The following is a 16,985-nucleotide window of genomic DNA, read 5'->3' as shown; positions in this document are numbered from 1 at the left end:
GAATTCCATATTCATGCTGTTTATTGATTAGTGTGCCCAACTGAGTTATCAATTTCTAATTATGTTACACATTAATTGAAGCATTATGTGGAATGGCCATTATATTCTATTTCTAGAGGTGAAACATGTGTGCCTTATCGTCTAGAAAATAAAATGGGAAGTGCAAGGGTGATCATTGGTGGAATCATAAATATCAGATGCAAACCATGCTACTTGGTTCATTAATTCCCAGTAAAAAAATGGCAATGAGGCAAGCTATGGCCTTGCTGAGTTGCCAATATAATTAATTACATTGAATATGGAGCACTGTTGCTGCTTCAATTGTATTAATCACTTTATTGATTATGTTTAAAGACTAATTACATTAACAACTAATACTTGTTGGAGAATAACACAGACACACATATATTTATATGCATATATTAAAATAGTTTGTAACAATGTCAACAGTTCAAAGCAACTACCATGGGAACGATTAGTTTTTATATTTGTGTCCATTTCTGGTGGCTGCATTTAGAAGTGTTTTGTCCTCCAAGAACTCAGTATACAGATCTTTTGAAAAATTGATCTGGAGCTCAGCTTTTGGACTATCCACTTCCAGTCTGTTACTCTTAGTTCTCCAAATAGTGATCATCATGGAGAACATGCGTTCATTTTGAGCATTGCTGTATGGTATGGAAAATATCCAAGAAATGATTTTCTTTTGGGACAAATTTGACCCTGTGCACTCCATCTGTGGGAATAGTGGTGCACACTCAAACGCAGCAAGCAAATTTGCACCAGCGAATTTTGATCTTCCTGGGCCCTTGCCAGCGGAGTAGTGTGAAACAAGTAGCGGGATCACAGAAAGCTCATTTTAATACTTTAGTGAGCACACCTGCTGGGAATTCCTCATTCACCGGATATTCAGCAGGCGCCAGAATACATTTTACAATGGCTCCACATAAGCGCGAACCTGGCACCTTCAACTTTGAGGGGGAGTTTGGAGGTGAGTGCTCAGGCAGCCAGCATCCCCTGGGGTGTTCACTGCTCAGGGTGCACTGGAGAGTATGTGGGGCATTCAGATAAACACAGTAAGAAGTCTGACAACGCCAGGTTTAAGTCCAACCGATTTATTTGATAGTAAACTCACAAGCTTTCGAGGTTAACCTCTTTGTCAGGATTCACCTGGCGAAGAGGTTAACCTCGAAAGCTTGTGAGTTTACTATCAAATAAATCGGTTGGACTTAAACCTGGTGTTGTCAGACTTCTTACTCTGTTTACCCCAGTCCAACGCCGGCATCTCCACATCATGACTGCATTCAGATGTGACACTCGGAGAGGAGTCCTCAGGATTCACTTGTAGACCTGACCTTCCCTTTATCGGAGTGTCCCTTGCTTTAAGAGGGGTTGTGAAGGCTGGTGTGCAGGCAACGCTTCCCATTTCCTCCTCCTGTGTTCCTGTCCATTATCACAGCTGAAGAAGTGCCCTTCCTTAGTGTGGCTGGCCGTAAGGTGAGAACGCTTGAAAACAGGAGGCTCAGCGCTGTGGGTGACTGTGAGTTACCTGAGTGGGTCTCATGAGAGGCTGGGCTGTCAGGACACAGTAGGGGAATCAGGAATGGGCTACGTCTCCTCTCAAGCGACCTAAGGAGCCTCGCACTTGGAGGAGGATGTCTTCAGTGTGATCAGAATGCACACTTAGGCAGTAGTGTGAGGACAAAAGAAGGCCCAAACAAATTGTCAGGGGTGTTTACATAAATAACTCAAAAACACCTGATCCAAACATTTCATGTTTAATTTTTTAAATAGCACTACTGGGAGTGTGGCTGTTGGAATGGTGAGCAGTGATGGGGCATGGGAGGAAGGGTGGTGTCTCAAGCTATTGAACTCATGTTAAATGGGAATGATTAAGATAGGTTGCTAACAAAATCTATATGGTCCAAGATGACAGCTCGTGTGTCAGATCAGTGTTAAAGGGTTGTTGGCACCTCAATCAGCTCACCCTCCATGCTTCTGTCACCTGCATAGAGTATCCACACTAATACCCTTACAGTCAGCACACAGTGCGCAGGCCACCTCAGTATTCCAGACAATAGTTTTCTTTAGTTTCCGGTTTCCGTAGCACCAACCCAGCAACCAAATTTTGTAGCCCCTATCCCTAATGTGGAGCATCCAACTGCATGCACTTTTATTAGATTTAGATCTTTATCTCCTTCATGTAATCGATGAAATCCCATTATTGTCAAAAATTCACTTGAATTTCTACTTGGCAGATCTCAGAATGAGATCTTCTCCCCCACCACTCTAAAATGCTCTAAGATGTATTCAACGTGGTCATTACATCTTCTGCTGCTGTTGCCCTGATGTGAGATGTGGATCGATGCAAGGAGGACTCTGGATGAGTTGAGCAAGTAACGTAAGCGGCAAAAAAACACAGTCGACACAGTTTCAAGGTTGAAGAAATGAGGCTCTACATTATCTTATTAGCAGTAGAAAACCAGAGGGTTTCACACATGTCTGGAGAAAGATGTGGTTGGCACATCCAATCATTAATGGGTTTGTCATTTTTGAGCTAACATGCAAATGAAGTAACCATGGAGGTAACAGGCAAGATGGCTTTAACTGCAAAGAGGATTAAGTGTAAGATTAATGCTTCTTTGCATTAACCAAATAAACTTAATCAACAAACTGTGTAATAAATTAAAAATATACTTCCCTAAAGAGATAGGTCTAAGGAGATGAGTACGGAGCAGATTGAAGGCTTTGTGAAACTTTACATTTGTTTGGCCTACTAATCTTCTTGCTGATGGTTACAGTAGACTTTGCAACCAAAGTTGTTGGGACTCTGAATTGGCTTTAATTTGATTGGATTGGAATAAAGTAAACAAAAAAAAGACTTTGCAACCAAAGTGCTATGGACCTCATTAAAGGACTGTGATCTTAGTCCATGAAGTTAGAGAGAGTAAAATGGACCTGTGTGTTGGATTGTGGCAAGGATGGTGAGGCTATCCATGCAAAGAAGAATGGTAAATGGACAGGTCTGGACTGTTGCTACTTAGTAACCCATAGTACAGGTGAGATTCTCCCTGCAAATGAACTTGAAAGTGTGCATCACATTCTGGACATTCTAAGGTGCCTCTAGCATTGCCTTTCACTCATCTGTAGATAGCTGCAGTGCCTATGATTATACCTGTAGTTGGACCAATTCTTGTTGTTGCACTGGCCCCTGGTTGCCAGCATCCTAACTAACCTTCTTGAGACCCCACTGCCTGTTGTTGCACCTCCTGGCCCTGTGCCTACCTGCACCAGTCCCTGCTCCTTCTCATCTGGATGAGAGGCACTAAGAAAGGAAAGTTACCTGGAGCCTATATCATCTAGGCCTCAGTGGATCTGTGAATGAATTACAGTACTCAATCTACTGAGCATTTTCCATTCAGGTTTCCACCATCCCAGAGGCACCAAGCCAGTTCTGAGCGTTATGTCTGGCTTTCATCTAAACTTGGCATCCCCACCCTACTTCTTTTACATAAAGGATATCCTGAGCAGAGATGATTGTTCTTTCTGTTCAAATATGACTTTGCATGGAGACATTGGTCTTCGCCAGGATCGTGATAGCCATGTGCGAGAATTCTCCTTTAGACACTAGTTTGCCTCCATTACCCTGAAGACTGTATAGAGAGACCATTGCATTGGCATCATAGAAAGACTTATCACTTGAGCCCTTGTCAACTAGGAGCATTCAACCAGGAGAATGGAGGTTTAGAATCAGGACTTTGCTACCATCCACTAGCTGTGCCCATTGGAGTCATCCACCTCCCTCCCTTTATCACTGCCTCTAACTGCAGCTAATGGCAAATTGTATAGAATCAATTGCAGCTCCAGATGTTGTTGAGATCTCAATGTTATGAGACCCATGAGCCCAGCTGCCATGTGGAGTTCACCAAAAAGAGGAGAACACAACTGAGCATGATCTTCATGAGTTCTCTGATTATTAGGATGTCCTTTCAGTCAGTCAATTGTGCTTACCTTGGACTCCACCTTACCAGCATCTGAAAAGACCCTCCACCCACTTTGAGGGATCGCAGTTTCAGAGCAATGGCATTGCATAACTGAGAATCCCAAAATGGTGCGCATGGCATTTAAGACTCAGTCCACCACCTTCGACTCTCCTCTATCACCACCAACTTCTCCCCACCATCTTAAACCCACCTAATATAATCATTCTTCTCCCCTTCTTTCACCCTTGAAACTCTCTCCAATTTTATATGTATAATCATCACTCAACATATGCCTAACCTGCCGTCCAAGCCACTGTCCCCATGCTCATCCTCTTCCTGACTCCTCCTGTTATCCAAACCAACTGCTTAATCTGTTTTCATGAATTCCCCATGAAACATTCACCTACCAGACTATCGCCTTAGAACCTGCCACCCGAGTGCATCCCACCTAACCCACTCTTACTGTGATTGTTTTATCTGCTGCTCAGTATCCTCAGTTCAATCCCAGGATCCCCACCATCAACAGCGCAGGCCTTGCTCTCTCAGACCATCTCTCTCCCACCATCCCTGCCCAGAAAGCCCCTCTCTCACTCAACTACAGGACCTCCAGACCCAACAATCAAGGCTCTTCCCTCCATCCCATGTTACTGCTAACCCATATTTCTAGACTGCCTATCTCCCTGTCCAAGACCGCCTGTTTTCCTTCCCTGAGGCTCCCTCTCTGATCCAGACAATTTGACCTCCTTTCCTGGCCAGCCTCTCTCCCTTCCATATTTCATCTTCTTCCCATGGCCAGCCTCCATTCAACCTTTCCACTTTACCACTTTTCCAACCTTAGACTGCCTCCCATATCTAGTCTCTACTTACCCTTCCCACCTTAGCCTGCCTTCTGTATAGCTAGAGAGGTCCCCTGAATTTTTTTTGATTAATGTTACAGAAGCTGAGTTGGATGTACAGGGTCATATATTCATGTGATACTAGAAGTGGGGGAAGCTAGGTTGTAGCAAAAAGAAACAGTTTTACCTGTGTTCAGTTGCTGGAGAGGGCTGTTTAAAAATAGAAACCTCCAAACTGCTTTCTCTCTCTCTTTCCCTGCAAAGTCTCTCTGGAAGTTCAAGCACAATTTAAAGCATGTATGCCTGAGTTTGCTAATTGTAATTGAAGTGGGATATAAGTCTATGTTAAGACTATTGCTTAATTGGAACTGAAATAGTGATAAGTTAGACATTAGAGTTGTTTCTTTTCATGTTTAAAGATTGTTCAATGGTTAAGAGTTAAACTGCTTCATTTTGTTAGCATTATGCTTGGACTGTGTTATGAATAAAGCTTGATTTGATAAAAAGTTCCTTAATTTATCGATGGATTTACTCCTGAGACAAAGCGTCCTTTCTTTGCGTGGGAAAATTATTGGTGTCTAGTCTGACTTCATAATATAACTTGGGGTGGGGTCCAGCAACCTAATACTAGTATTTCATCAGTGTACTAGTAAAGTCCTCCACACATAAATTAGTGAATCTGAATGTCAGCTAATGCTGCGTTTTGAACTCCAGTCCACTGAACAGAAACCCAATGCTCTCTTTGTCTCTGCAGCTAGAGTTACTAAATGCAAAACTATGTTAATATCACATGCAATTAAAAAACTTAGGATAATAAAAGTAAAACAAAAGAAGGGAATTCTGTTTGTGAAAATATCTGTATCAAGAGGAATAAAGAAAAATTTAAAGTGTTACTGGCCTTTAAGTGTGATGTATTTTTAAAAACTTTGATGATGTAAAACTTTGGAAGTGTTGCTGTATAGATGAAAGTCATGAAATATTGGGCTAGTTCATTAAATCTGACTACTTCACCAAAGTGACTTCCTAACTTAGAGTCAAACAATATTATTACTACAAAAACAAAACAGATATCACAGCGGTTTCCCAACATTTTGTGCCTAGAATTGACATGATATTTGTTTGGACCACGTGATAACTTCCTGCTTTCCGGCCTCAAATCATCATTGAGAAGGAAAAGCAACAGTGAGTTACATAAACTCCACTCCAGAATAGAAGAGAGTCAATAAAAACAAAATTGCAATGGAATAATGGAGATTATAACAGTGGGGCATTCTGATGCAAACATTTTATAAATGGTGTCAACTTCTTGGCATCCTTTCTGTGATATTGAGAATTACACTGATTTAGTCAAAAATTGAACTTCATGCTGTTTTTATATTCCGTGCTTTAAATGTTAAACTGTCAGTTTCTAAGCACCTTTATATTTCCTTTCAGATCTTCACATGCAAAAACCAAGGCTGAAGCAGCAGATCAGGCTTCACAGGCTGCAAGCAATGAATCTGCTATTGCGAGGGCGATTGCCAGAGAGCTGTCTCCAACCTTTTATCAACCAGGTGTTTTTATGATTTTAAAATTCTGTAAGATATTCTGTACATAAGAAAACAGAAATAGATTCTTCCATAGGAAATCAGGAAACAGTTAAATAAATTCAATAACAGCTTAAAGTGCTGAAGCTCAAAGGATGGAACTGCTCATTCTCATTGCATGGGTATGCAATAAGTCTTATGCATATAAGTCGTGCAGTGTTTTATATAATATCTGATTTGTTTAACAAGCTGCTCTCTTAGCAAAATGATGATTAGATTACTAGAGAAAATCCAGGCTTTCCAAGTCCTGTATAGAGTTCAAAAACATATTTATTACTGACATTTAACTTTGAACAGAAATTACCTGCTAGTTTTCCAATTGCCTTCGTAAAGCCACAGGTGACAATATGTACTCAGGATTGGTAGGGACAAGAAGGATTTTCTGATGGGAAACCTAGATGTAAGGGTTTCCAGACACCTGGCAGCAGAAGTTAACTGAAGAAAGTCTTTGAAATTGTTTTGATTTATTTCTCACATGACAGACAATCTAATTGACAGGTTGCTGCCTCTCAGGATAGAAAGCTTCTGGGAAACAGAAGACAACACAGATTGTGGGGAGCAGGGGGAATGGTTGGTAAGGGAGGGTGTCCAGTTATGTGCAGGTAAGATATTCAACCTGGAGGGAAAAATACTCCTGTGCCTCCTGGCCTACAAACATTGCATTAATTGCACATAACTCGTGGATCCAACACTTTGGGTGGAATTTTGGCAAAAAATTACAAAGGCTAGAATTTTTTGGCTGTTCACACCCCACCAAGGCACGCTGAGAAATTTCCATTCACTGCAGCGTGCCCAGAGAATCCTGCAGGCATGAACGGCTGGAAAATTCCGGCGTAAGCGTCATAAAGATGAGAAAACCGGAGTAATCCACACCAATCTGTGCAGAGTGGATCAGACAGCAATCGAGATCTTTCGACCTTGTCTTACCCGACTTTCAGTGAGGCTAGGTGGTAAGATCAGGCGAGAGGCAAAATTTGTCCTCTCCCGATTGTACCAGTACTTTGCTGGTGAAATTGGCTTCGTGCTCAGAAAGGGCGCAGAGTCAAGTTAAATATTAATGACATGCTTTTCGCTTGTTTGGTACTTCGAATCTTTTTGTAAAATTCTGCCCTTACTTTTTTTTTGGGAGAGTGGTGAGTTCCGTGCCAGTTCTGGGAAGGTCAAGGCCATGAAAGGGCCCTCAACCTACTGGTGAATATGATTGTAAAGCACTTGGGCGCCATTTTGAAAGGGCACTCCAATCTCACAAAGCATTGTAAGATCCCCTCCACGGACGTCAGGGCACACACCCCATTTCCCCCAGTAGCGGCTTGTTTCTTCACCCTCCTCCCCAACATGAGTCAACAACATTAAGGAATTGGGGCCTTCCTAATGTTTCCCCTTCATAGCCCTCCACCCCTTGGCAGTGCCACTTGGCACACTGGCAGTGCCACCTGACACTCTGACAGTGTCCAGCAAGCACTCCTAGTGTGCCAAGTGGGCATTGCCAGTGTGCCAGATGGGCAGTGCCAGATGGGCATTGTCTAGCTATGTCCCAGACCTCCCAGGGGCTTCGATGGCATGGTCATCACACGTGGTTTCCGCTAGTGAGGACCAGTAGTGATTTTCACTGGGTTCTCGCCACCCCAAAGTTTGGAAGATCCCAGGAACTCGGAGAATCCATCATCGAATGGACTAAGCATATTTAAATGCTACTTTAAATAGGCTAATCAGCTCCGTGCCCTTTCTGAGCGAGATCCAGTTTGCACCAATAGTAAGGGGCCGGAATGATTGCAACCCTTTTGGTGCTGGGCATGGAGCCCATTTTTGGGCCCACATGCAATTTTCTCAGATTAGTGTAATCTGCTCCAGGTGTGGCGGGGCCAGAAACCACTCCCTTTTGTGTCTTTTATGTACCACGATTCCCAAAGCCCAGCAAACTTGACCTTCACCCACTTACAAATTAAAATGCTGTTGAAATGAGGACAGGTATCCTCTTCAAAAGATTTCAATAGCTGACCCACCCACCACCTGAGAATGGGTTGTCCACTTCCCCATCACAAGTCATTGAAACTGGAAATAGATGGATTTGAAATTTTAAATATTTTTGTGCATTCTTACCCACGCCCAATCTCCACCAGTCTATGAGGATTAAAATTGCCATCATAACATTCAATTGAAGAAAGCTTTTCAATCCATTGGCCTCATCATTCTACAGTCCCAAACCTACAGTTACAGTATACTTCTTTGAGTAAAAGCACTGTAAAGGTGCTGGTTGTAGAAATCCAATATGAATCCACATTCCTGCCCAGCCGCAAGGTAGATAGTAGTTTACTTAGGCACCTAATCATAATTTGACACTGCAATGTGTCAGATCAACCAATTCAAATTGAATGAAAAGGAGTCAGTAGATTTGGATTAATTTAGTTCCTATTGCTTTCTTATCCTGCATTTCTGCAATCAAAGACAAAATAACTGTAGAGTTCTCATTTGTAAAATTTTGCAGGGCTTCTGAATTATCTTGCAAGGAGTAAAATTTTCTATAAATCTACAGGGCATTCAGTATGAGAAGCATGTCAGTATGAAGCAAATTTGGAGCTTTATATTGTTATTTGAACATTTTTTAATGATTTAAAATTAACGTTAAAAACTGATGAATAATTTTTCTCATAATCTATTAAACCAAGGCAGCATTTCCAGTGTTCATTCAATATTTTTGTGGATTATTCCCATTGGAGTAATCAGTATTTTTGTTGTACATTGCCAAATAAAGGTTTGACAGTAATATTTTACTGGAATCAAAGATGTGAATTGATCAAGTCTTGCTCTTCCGCTGAAAGTGCAAGTAGGACTGCACAGGAAGTGATTGAATTTGGCATGAGAGTGACCTCAACCTGGGACACAATCTTTAGCATAAAAGGGACCGATGCATCCATCATTTTCCGTGGTATGCAAATGTCCACCATGCATCCAAGTACACTGTAATAATAAGTTTGGTATTGTAGATGAAAATCAAAACAGTACCTTGCTGTTTTTCAGGGTGTGAGTCCTTGTAGTCATCAACATAATTCTTTTGAACACTCAAAATGCTCTTTTGCTGTTTTCCTAATGGCAATTGATCATTTGGCAACGAATTGCCATGGAAACTTGCATCAGGCCTTTGCTGCCATATTGATAAAATAAGTAAACTTGCGTCATGTCTTCTTACCTTCATTTGGCCCTAGTAAAGATGAAACTGGCACTATATCTGGTGATTCTGCCTCTTTGGATAATGTCATGATGGAAAAGAAGAATAGTTGCACAAAACATTTACTACTTCTAAGAGAAGAGTAAATGGGAGGGACTAAAGGAGAGGAGGAAGAGAGAAAAGTGGAAAAGGAGAAAGAACAATAATGACAAGACAGAAGGGGAGAGGAAGATATAGGAAGAAATGGAGAGAGGATGATGATTGAGATGGATTGGGTCAAACAGAAGAATGGGGAAAGGGCAAAAAGAAAGACGAGAAGAGGTGTTATTGTCTTAGTTCTGGTGGAGCAACTCAACTCTTTAATCTTCAGTTTGGTTCACTTTGTAAACTGTGCTGTGCTTAGGTTTTATTCTGCAGTATTAAACACTTCAAGGATTTTGTGGGCTACTTCAGTTTAATCCTCAGTTTGATGTTCAATATTAGGGAGCATTTTATTTTGGGTTTTTCTCCAGTTATACAAGGCTGTTCTTTGCAATGTCACATTCTGCTGATGTGAGCATAGCCTCCTTTCATCTCAGTTTAGGTGCATTGACCCAAACAGACGCTGAACTGTGGCAACTTGGGGAATTTCACAGTAATTTCATTGCAGTGTTCATGTAAGCCTTACTTGTGACTAATAAATAAACTTTAAAAAAAATTGGGATGTTTTACAATCTTAAAGACACCATATAAAAGCAAGTGGTTTAGTTTTTCATTTCTGTTACGAGTTCAATCTGTTCAGTTAATTCTTCCAATGCTGCGTTTTTTTTTAGATTGTATTTATTTTAGATTAAACTTTTGGACTTCCCTTTTCATGCTTAAACAGCCCTGGTGCATAACCTTGTGTCTCCTAACATTTTGTTCCCAGCACTATCAGCAAGTGCAGTGCATTTGGAATATTGCCATTATGTACCATTTTTAATAAGCATAATGAGAGGCTAATATTTGTAATGAACTAAATGACAAGCATAAATTAAATATGAATTCTTCAATCTATTTTAATAGATTGTAAGATTAGGAGATGCAATCATTGAAGTAGACAGTAAATGGCAGACCAGAGCCAGCTTATTCCATTTTCAGCAGGTTGACAGCTGGTGTAATGGTAGTAGTTTGTTAAAATCCAGACTGGATAGTTGTAACATTGACCACACGTTTTTTTTATGACTAGCATGTATGTGAATCCTGGGCATGCAGCCATCCTGAAATGGAACTGCTCTCTCAGTTTGAAAAGTGTCAGCATTAACCTTCGTTTGGTTTCACCGGGAACTTTGACTGCAAAATTGGATCTTGATTAATTTGTTTTGTGTCCAGCCAATAAAAACAACCACAGTCCAAGGTATTGCTCCTTCTGAGACCCCAGCCAAGGCCAAAGACGAGTATAGCCAGAGAAACCTTGTAAATGATCCACTGGCTCCAGTTAGAGCTGAGGAGAGACTTATTTTAGTTGTATTGCAGCGCTCTGATATTCTGGCTGGTGGTTTGCGATGGAGGTTGCTGAAGCATTCTTATTGGCATGATGTACCAATCAGTGTATGCTAATAATCCAGTTGCTGCAATGGATGGGCTCTGTCTTTCTCTGCTTGTGCTGCTTGATCTCTGCAGAAATTGATTCCACTCTGCCATTCATCCACTGGGGGGATGACCCAAATTAAACTTCACAGCCTTGATCTATGCTCATCATTTGCTTCTGCTGACATGGATAAGACAGGGGCCAATTATTATGTGAAACTTTCAATTGAGAGAATAATTGATAGAGCTATTAAAATCATGAGGGGTCTGGACAGCATAGAGGGAGAGAAATTGTTCTCACTCATGAAAGTATGAAAAATGATAGGGCACAGGTTTAAAGTAATTAGTAAAAGATGCAATAGTAAGTGATTTGAGGTAAACATTTTTGTGCAGTGGGTCGTTGGAGCCTGGAATGTTCTGCCTGAAAATTTGTTTATTGTAAGTTTAATTGAAGCGTTTAAAGAGGAAATAGACTGTTATCTGAAAAGGAAGCATGTGCAGAGTTTTAGGGAGAAGGCGGGAGAATGGAATTTGATGAATTGCTCATTCGATAACCTGGTGAAGATATGAAGTGCCAAATGGTCTCCTTCTGCGCCATAACATTTGTGATACTGTGAATTTAAACCAGTTTTCTATTAATTTGTTCGCATGATATTGAAACACGTGAGATTCTTGGGGACTTGACAGGATGGATACTGGGACGATGTTTCCTCTAGTTTCAAATTAGGGACACAGTTTAAACATTAGGAGTCTTCCATTTAAAACTGAGATAAGCATAATTTCTTTATCTCAGAGGGTCCTTAGTTTGTGGAATTCTCTTCTCCAGAGGCTGGGTCATTGAATACATTCAAGGCTGAGTTAGATAGATAGATAGACAGGAAAGAATAGTTGAAGCCACAGTCAGATCAGGTATGATCTTATTGCAGTGCTTCCCAAATGGTTTCCCACTGGGACTCCAATTTGAGTCTTCAAAAGTGCCATAACTCTCAGTGGAAATTGTGTGAGGGTGATAGGAGAGAAAGACAAGCTTGCAACCCCAGAATCATCTCATAACCTCAGTTTAGGAAGCCTTGTCTTATTGAATGGCAGAACAAGCTCAAGGCATCAAATGTTCTACTCCTATTCCTAATTTTGTATTCTTGTCCACAATGCCAGCGCTCACTGTCAACTTTTTAAATGGGCAAAGATCTTAGTTTTTCTTCTGTTACTGAAATGATTATAAGATGGAACAGAAAAATACCTGGAATGGGCTCTAAATCAAAGAATTAAGTATTCAAATGTAAAATACTGCAGATGTTGAAAACTGAAATAAAAAGGGGAAGCTCTGGACTTATTCAGCATGTCATGCAGCCTCTGTGGAGATAGAATTAGTATTTTGGTTTGATTACTTTTTTGTCCAAACTGGTAAAAGTTGGACATGTAGTATGTTTTATGTAAGTACAGAGGCTGGAAATAGAGGAGGCGGGGAGGAGGAACAAGAGGAAGGTGTGTGTTGTAAGGTGGAAGGCCAGAGAGATTAAACTGACAAAAGGGATGAGAGCACAAGGCAAGGATGATGGTAATGGAGCAAATAAAGAAGAAAAAAAATTAGATGGGTCCAGAGGAAGTATAAGTGAGAAAAGCAGAAACATTATCAACTGCAGTCCGAAAATTAGTTAAAACCTAAAATTGTTGAACTCTGTGTTGAGTTTAGAAGGCTGTAAGAAAATAACTGAAAGATGACATGCAGTTCCTCATGCTTCCATTCAGCTTCATTGGAATAGTCTTAAGAACCTTCCTCCCTCTTCCCCTGCCCCTGGACTTACAACCTTACGGGGATGATTCTCCCAGCTTCCTACACGAAAGCAACATAGCGGGCCAGGAGATTCAAGTGGAGGTTTAACGGGCTCCCTGCTGAATGCCACGGCCTCCATGAATCTCTGACAGCTGGATTTTCAGCTCTGTCAGCTCCGCGCCAGAAATCGGTGTGGAACTGTTTAATTTATTTAAATCCTAATTTGTGTCTATTTTGCATATGGTCTCTGGGCCCATTGGAGTCTCTGCCCCCGCCAGGAGTGTTTCAGTCTAGGAGGGGTTTACAATAGCTCTCCACCAGCAGGGAGCAGGCAGCCCAAACCCTTGGAGTGAAGCGGGGGGGGGGCATCAAGATCCCCCAGCAGGTCTGGGGGTTGCTCTCTGGGCATTGCCAGGTTGACAGTGCCAGCCTGGCTCCCAGGCACTGCCCAAGGGGCAAAATGCCAAAGCTCATCAAGCATCAGGCAGTGCTTCGGGGGCAGGGTCTAGTGGGGGCAAGGCTTATAGGGAGCTGGGCTGTTGTGGGGGTGAGATCAGTAACGTGGGTGTCCCACTGCCACTTTGCACTGAGAGAGGGAGGGAGGCCAGTAATCGGGGCTGGCCATTTGGGGGGCGAGGGTGGGTCAGCCTGCTGTGGGGGGTGAGGGCTGCGGCAGGATGTCTGACTGCAAGTTGCCGGGGGCAGGCGGGCGGGGGGGTAGTGCAGGTGGTGGTGGGGATGAAATCGGACCGGTTGGAGCTCGGGTTGGGGGGGAAGGAGTCGAGGAGGCTGGCCCAAACTGGTTTGGAGAGCTAGCGGGGTGTGGCAGCATGGGATCATGGTGCTTAAGAACATAAGAAATAGGAGCAGGAGTAGGCCATCTAGCCCCGCCATTCAATAAGATCATAGCTGATCTGAAGTGGCTCAGTTCCACTTTCCCACTTTCTCCCCATAACCCTTAATCCCCTTGCCTACCAAAAACCTATCTACCTGCGTCTTTAATATATTTAGCGAGGTAGCCTCCACCACTTCAACGGGCAGAGAATTCCAGAGATTCACCACCCTTTGAGTGAAGAAGTTCCTCCTCAACTCTGTTCTAAACTGCACCCCCCTTATCTTGAGGCTGTGCCCTCTAATCCTGCTGTCCTTTCTGAGCGGGAAGAACCTCTCCACCTCTACCCTATCCATCCCCTTCATCATCTTATACATCTCAATAAGATCTCCCCTCATCCTTCTAAACTCCAACGAGTACAAGCCCAGTCTATTCAGCCTCTCTTCGTAGTTCAACCCCCTCAACTCCGGTATCAGCCTAGTGAACCTCCTCTGCACTCCCTCCAAGGCCAAAATATCCTTGCGCAAGTGCGGCGACCAAAACTGCACACAGTACTCCAGCTGCGGCCTCACCAGTGCCCTGTACAGTTGCAGCAAGACCTCCCTACTTTTATATTCAATCCCCCTCACTATGAAGGCCAGCATCCATTTGCCTTCCTGACCACCTGCTGCACCTGTAGGCTGGGTTTTTGCGACTCATGCACAAGGACCCCCAGGTCCCTCTGCACCGTAGCATGCTGCAGCTTTTCGCCCTTTAAGTAGTAGTCCTTCTTACTATTATTCCTGCCAAAGTGGATAACCTCACACTTGCCAACATTGTATTCCATCTGCCACGTCCTCGCCCACTCGCTCAGCCTATCTAGATCCCTCTGCAGACTTTCTACACCCTCCGCACAATTTGCTTTTCCACTTATCTTTGTGTCATCAGCAAATTTCGACACCTTACACTCAGCTCCCTCCTCCAGATCATCTATATAAATGGTAAATAGCTAAGGCCCCAGCACCGATCCCTGGGGCACTCCACTAGTCACCAACCACCAATCCGAATAGCACCCATTGACACCTACTCTCTGCCTCCTATTTGACAGCCAATCCTCTATCCACGCTAACACCTTACCCCCAACTCCATGCCCCCTAACCTTCTGTAACAAACTTTTGTGCGGCACCTTATCAAACGCCTTCTGAAAATCGAGATACACCACATCTACTGGTTCCCCTCCGACCACCTCACTAGACACATCAAATTCGTCAGACACGACTTCCCCTTAACGAATCCGTGCTGCATCTGCTGTATCAAACGATTCTTCTCAAGATGCCTCGCTATTTCTTCTTTGATGACAGATTCAAGCATTTTTCCTACGACAGATGTAAAACTAACCGGCCTATAATTCCCTGCCTTTTGCCTGCTACCCTTTTTAAATAGCGGCTTAACATTAGCCATTTTCCAATCTTCCGGCACTTCCCCAGAATCCAGCGAGGTTTGGAAAATAATCACTAAGGCATCCACTATCACCTCCGCCATTTCCTTCAGAACCCTGGGATGTATTCCATCCGGTCCTGGGGACTTGTCCACCATCAGTCCCACTAGTCTGTCGAGCACTACCTCTCTAGTGACAATGATCTCATTCAGGCCCTCAACTCCTACCATCTTTCCATCGTTAATACTCGGCATTCTATTCGCGTCCTCCTCCGTAAAGAGCAAACTATTCGCGTCCTCCTCCGTGAAGACGCGAGGAGGTCTGCTGCCCAACGATTGGGAGGTAGGCAGTGCAGTGCTACTGTGCCTGTACCAATCTCAGTGCTGAGAGATCAGCACGTGCACAGTGGCCTGTTCAGCGCTATACTGCCAGCCTCTCCAGCGGGAATAGGTCCCATCCATTGATTTTTCACGAGATTCACACTAGTACACTCTGCAGCGCACAGAGTGTGGAAGATTCATTTTGAAACTCCCACTAAAAGAAAACAGTGGGATTTGCTCCAGTTTTTATGTGAATTCAACACTTAGAATTCTTTTGGGAGAATCCCTACACCTTTAACTTTTTACATTCCTGTATCAACCTGAAATGTTAAATCTTTTCTCTCTCCATTAGATAGTCAAATTTTTGCAATAAATTAAACCCTTGTTCTGATTCAACTTTTTCATTTCTGTTGTAATTTCAACTTCGGAAAGCTTAGAGATAAACTGACTGAACTGAAGTCTGCTCTGTGCAAATAGGTTCTGAATCATTTATTTTTGAAACAATTAAAGCTTTCGTGCCTAGAATAAAAGAGATAGTTTTACACCACTAAATGGTTTGGAAATATTTTTCCTCCTATATAGACCCATAAAGTCCAATGTAGTGACAGCTCTGCCTCTCCTTACTAACTATTTATGCGCCACAGTCCTGAGGTGCTTCTATCCCTTTTAATTCTAGCAGCAAGACACCAGTTTGTAACGTAAGTGTCCTGCACAACTGATGACTGCCAACCTAAGAAAACAGGTTAGATTTGGACAGTCACTCAGTCTTGCCCAGATGCTCTTCCAACATTGAACTCTCCATAGAACAAAATCCATTGTGTGCTACCTTTAAATATTGTTAGAATGACCAGCCAACATCAGCATTTTGAGACTCTTTCTGTATTCAAAATGGGATTCAATGCCTTTAAATAGAGTTTTGGAGAATGGTGAAAATATAGCAGGATCTTTGCTTGGATTGGCTGAGCTGGATTTTATAACAGAACATTTCTATGCTTATAAGGGCTTAAAACTTAAGGTTTCTCATACAATAGTAGTATTACCCTAGACATGGCAGCATCACATTTTACTTTTGTGAAATGCTCAAATATTGGACATTTGGAACAGCCCCTAGTGGTCAGTTAGCTTGAATTGTCATATTATTTATTATGATCATACTAAAAGAATATATCCAGTGTTGTGAATATTTAGTTCATGTGTTCGTGTCTTACTATATATTGTATAGTTTTATGAACTAAAGTTAACTGTAAAAATTGGGATAAATGCAATTAAACAAACTTTAGAGTCTATTACTCTTGAAAGTTTGGAGCTGGGTTGACAAGAGAGGTTAACAGCTGTGAAAGATCATATCATAAATCAGTAGATGATCCTACTGAGCTAAAGAGCTGGAGATGGAATGTTTGCAATCCTTGCTAGAATGACAGTCCAGAGGGACGTTTTGGTTTTGGGAGGTAGAGCTAAATTAGTTCAAAAGCATTCAGTGAATCCTTAAAGGTTGTAGAACTCAATTACTTTATTAGATAAAAGAA

The 16,985-nt window shown here is 42.3% G+C and overlaps 1 protein-coding gene across 1 annotated transcript in view; it reads left to right on the top strand.

Annotated features, from left to right (window-relative positions):
- LOC145353933 (junctophilin-2-like) overlaps positions 1-16,985 on the top strand; it is a 97,303-nt gene that overhangs the window by 56,705 nt on the left and 23,613 nt on the right. The window contains exon 3 of the mRNA XM_080204939.1: positions 6,251-6,369. Within this exon, the coding sequence (XP_080061065.1) occupies positions 6,251-6,369 (119 nt within the window). The remainder of the gene's footprint in view (positions 1-6,250; positions 6,370-16,985) is intronic.

Source organism: Carcharhinus amblyrhynchos, chromosome 16, assembly GCF_965287045.1.
Source record: "Carcharhinus amblyrhynchos chromosome 16, sCarAmb.v2.hapA, whole genome shotgun sequence".
In the NCBI taxonomy this organism is placed as follows: domain Eukaryota; kingdom Metazoa; phylum Chordata; class Chondrichthyes; order Carcharhiniformes; family Carcharhinidae; genus Carcharhinus; species Carcharhinus amblyrhynchos.
This window is presented reverse-complemented; position numbering and strand designations above follow the sequence as displayed.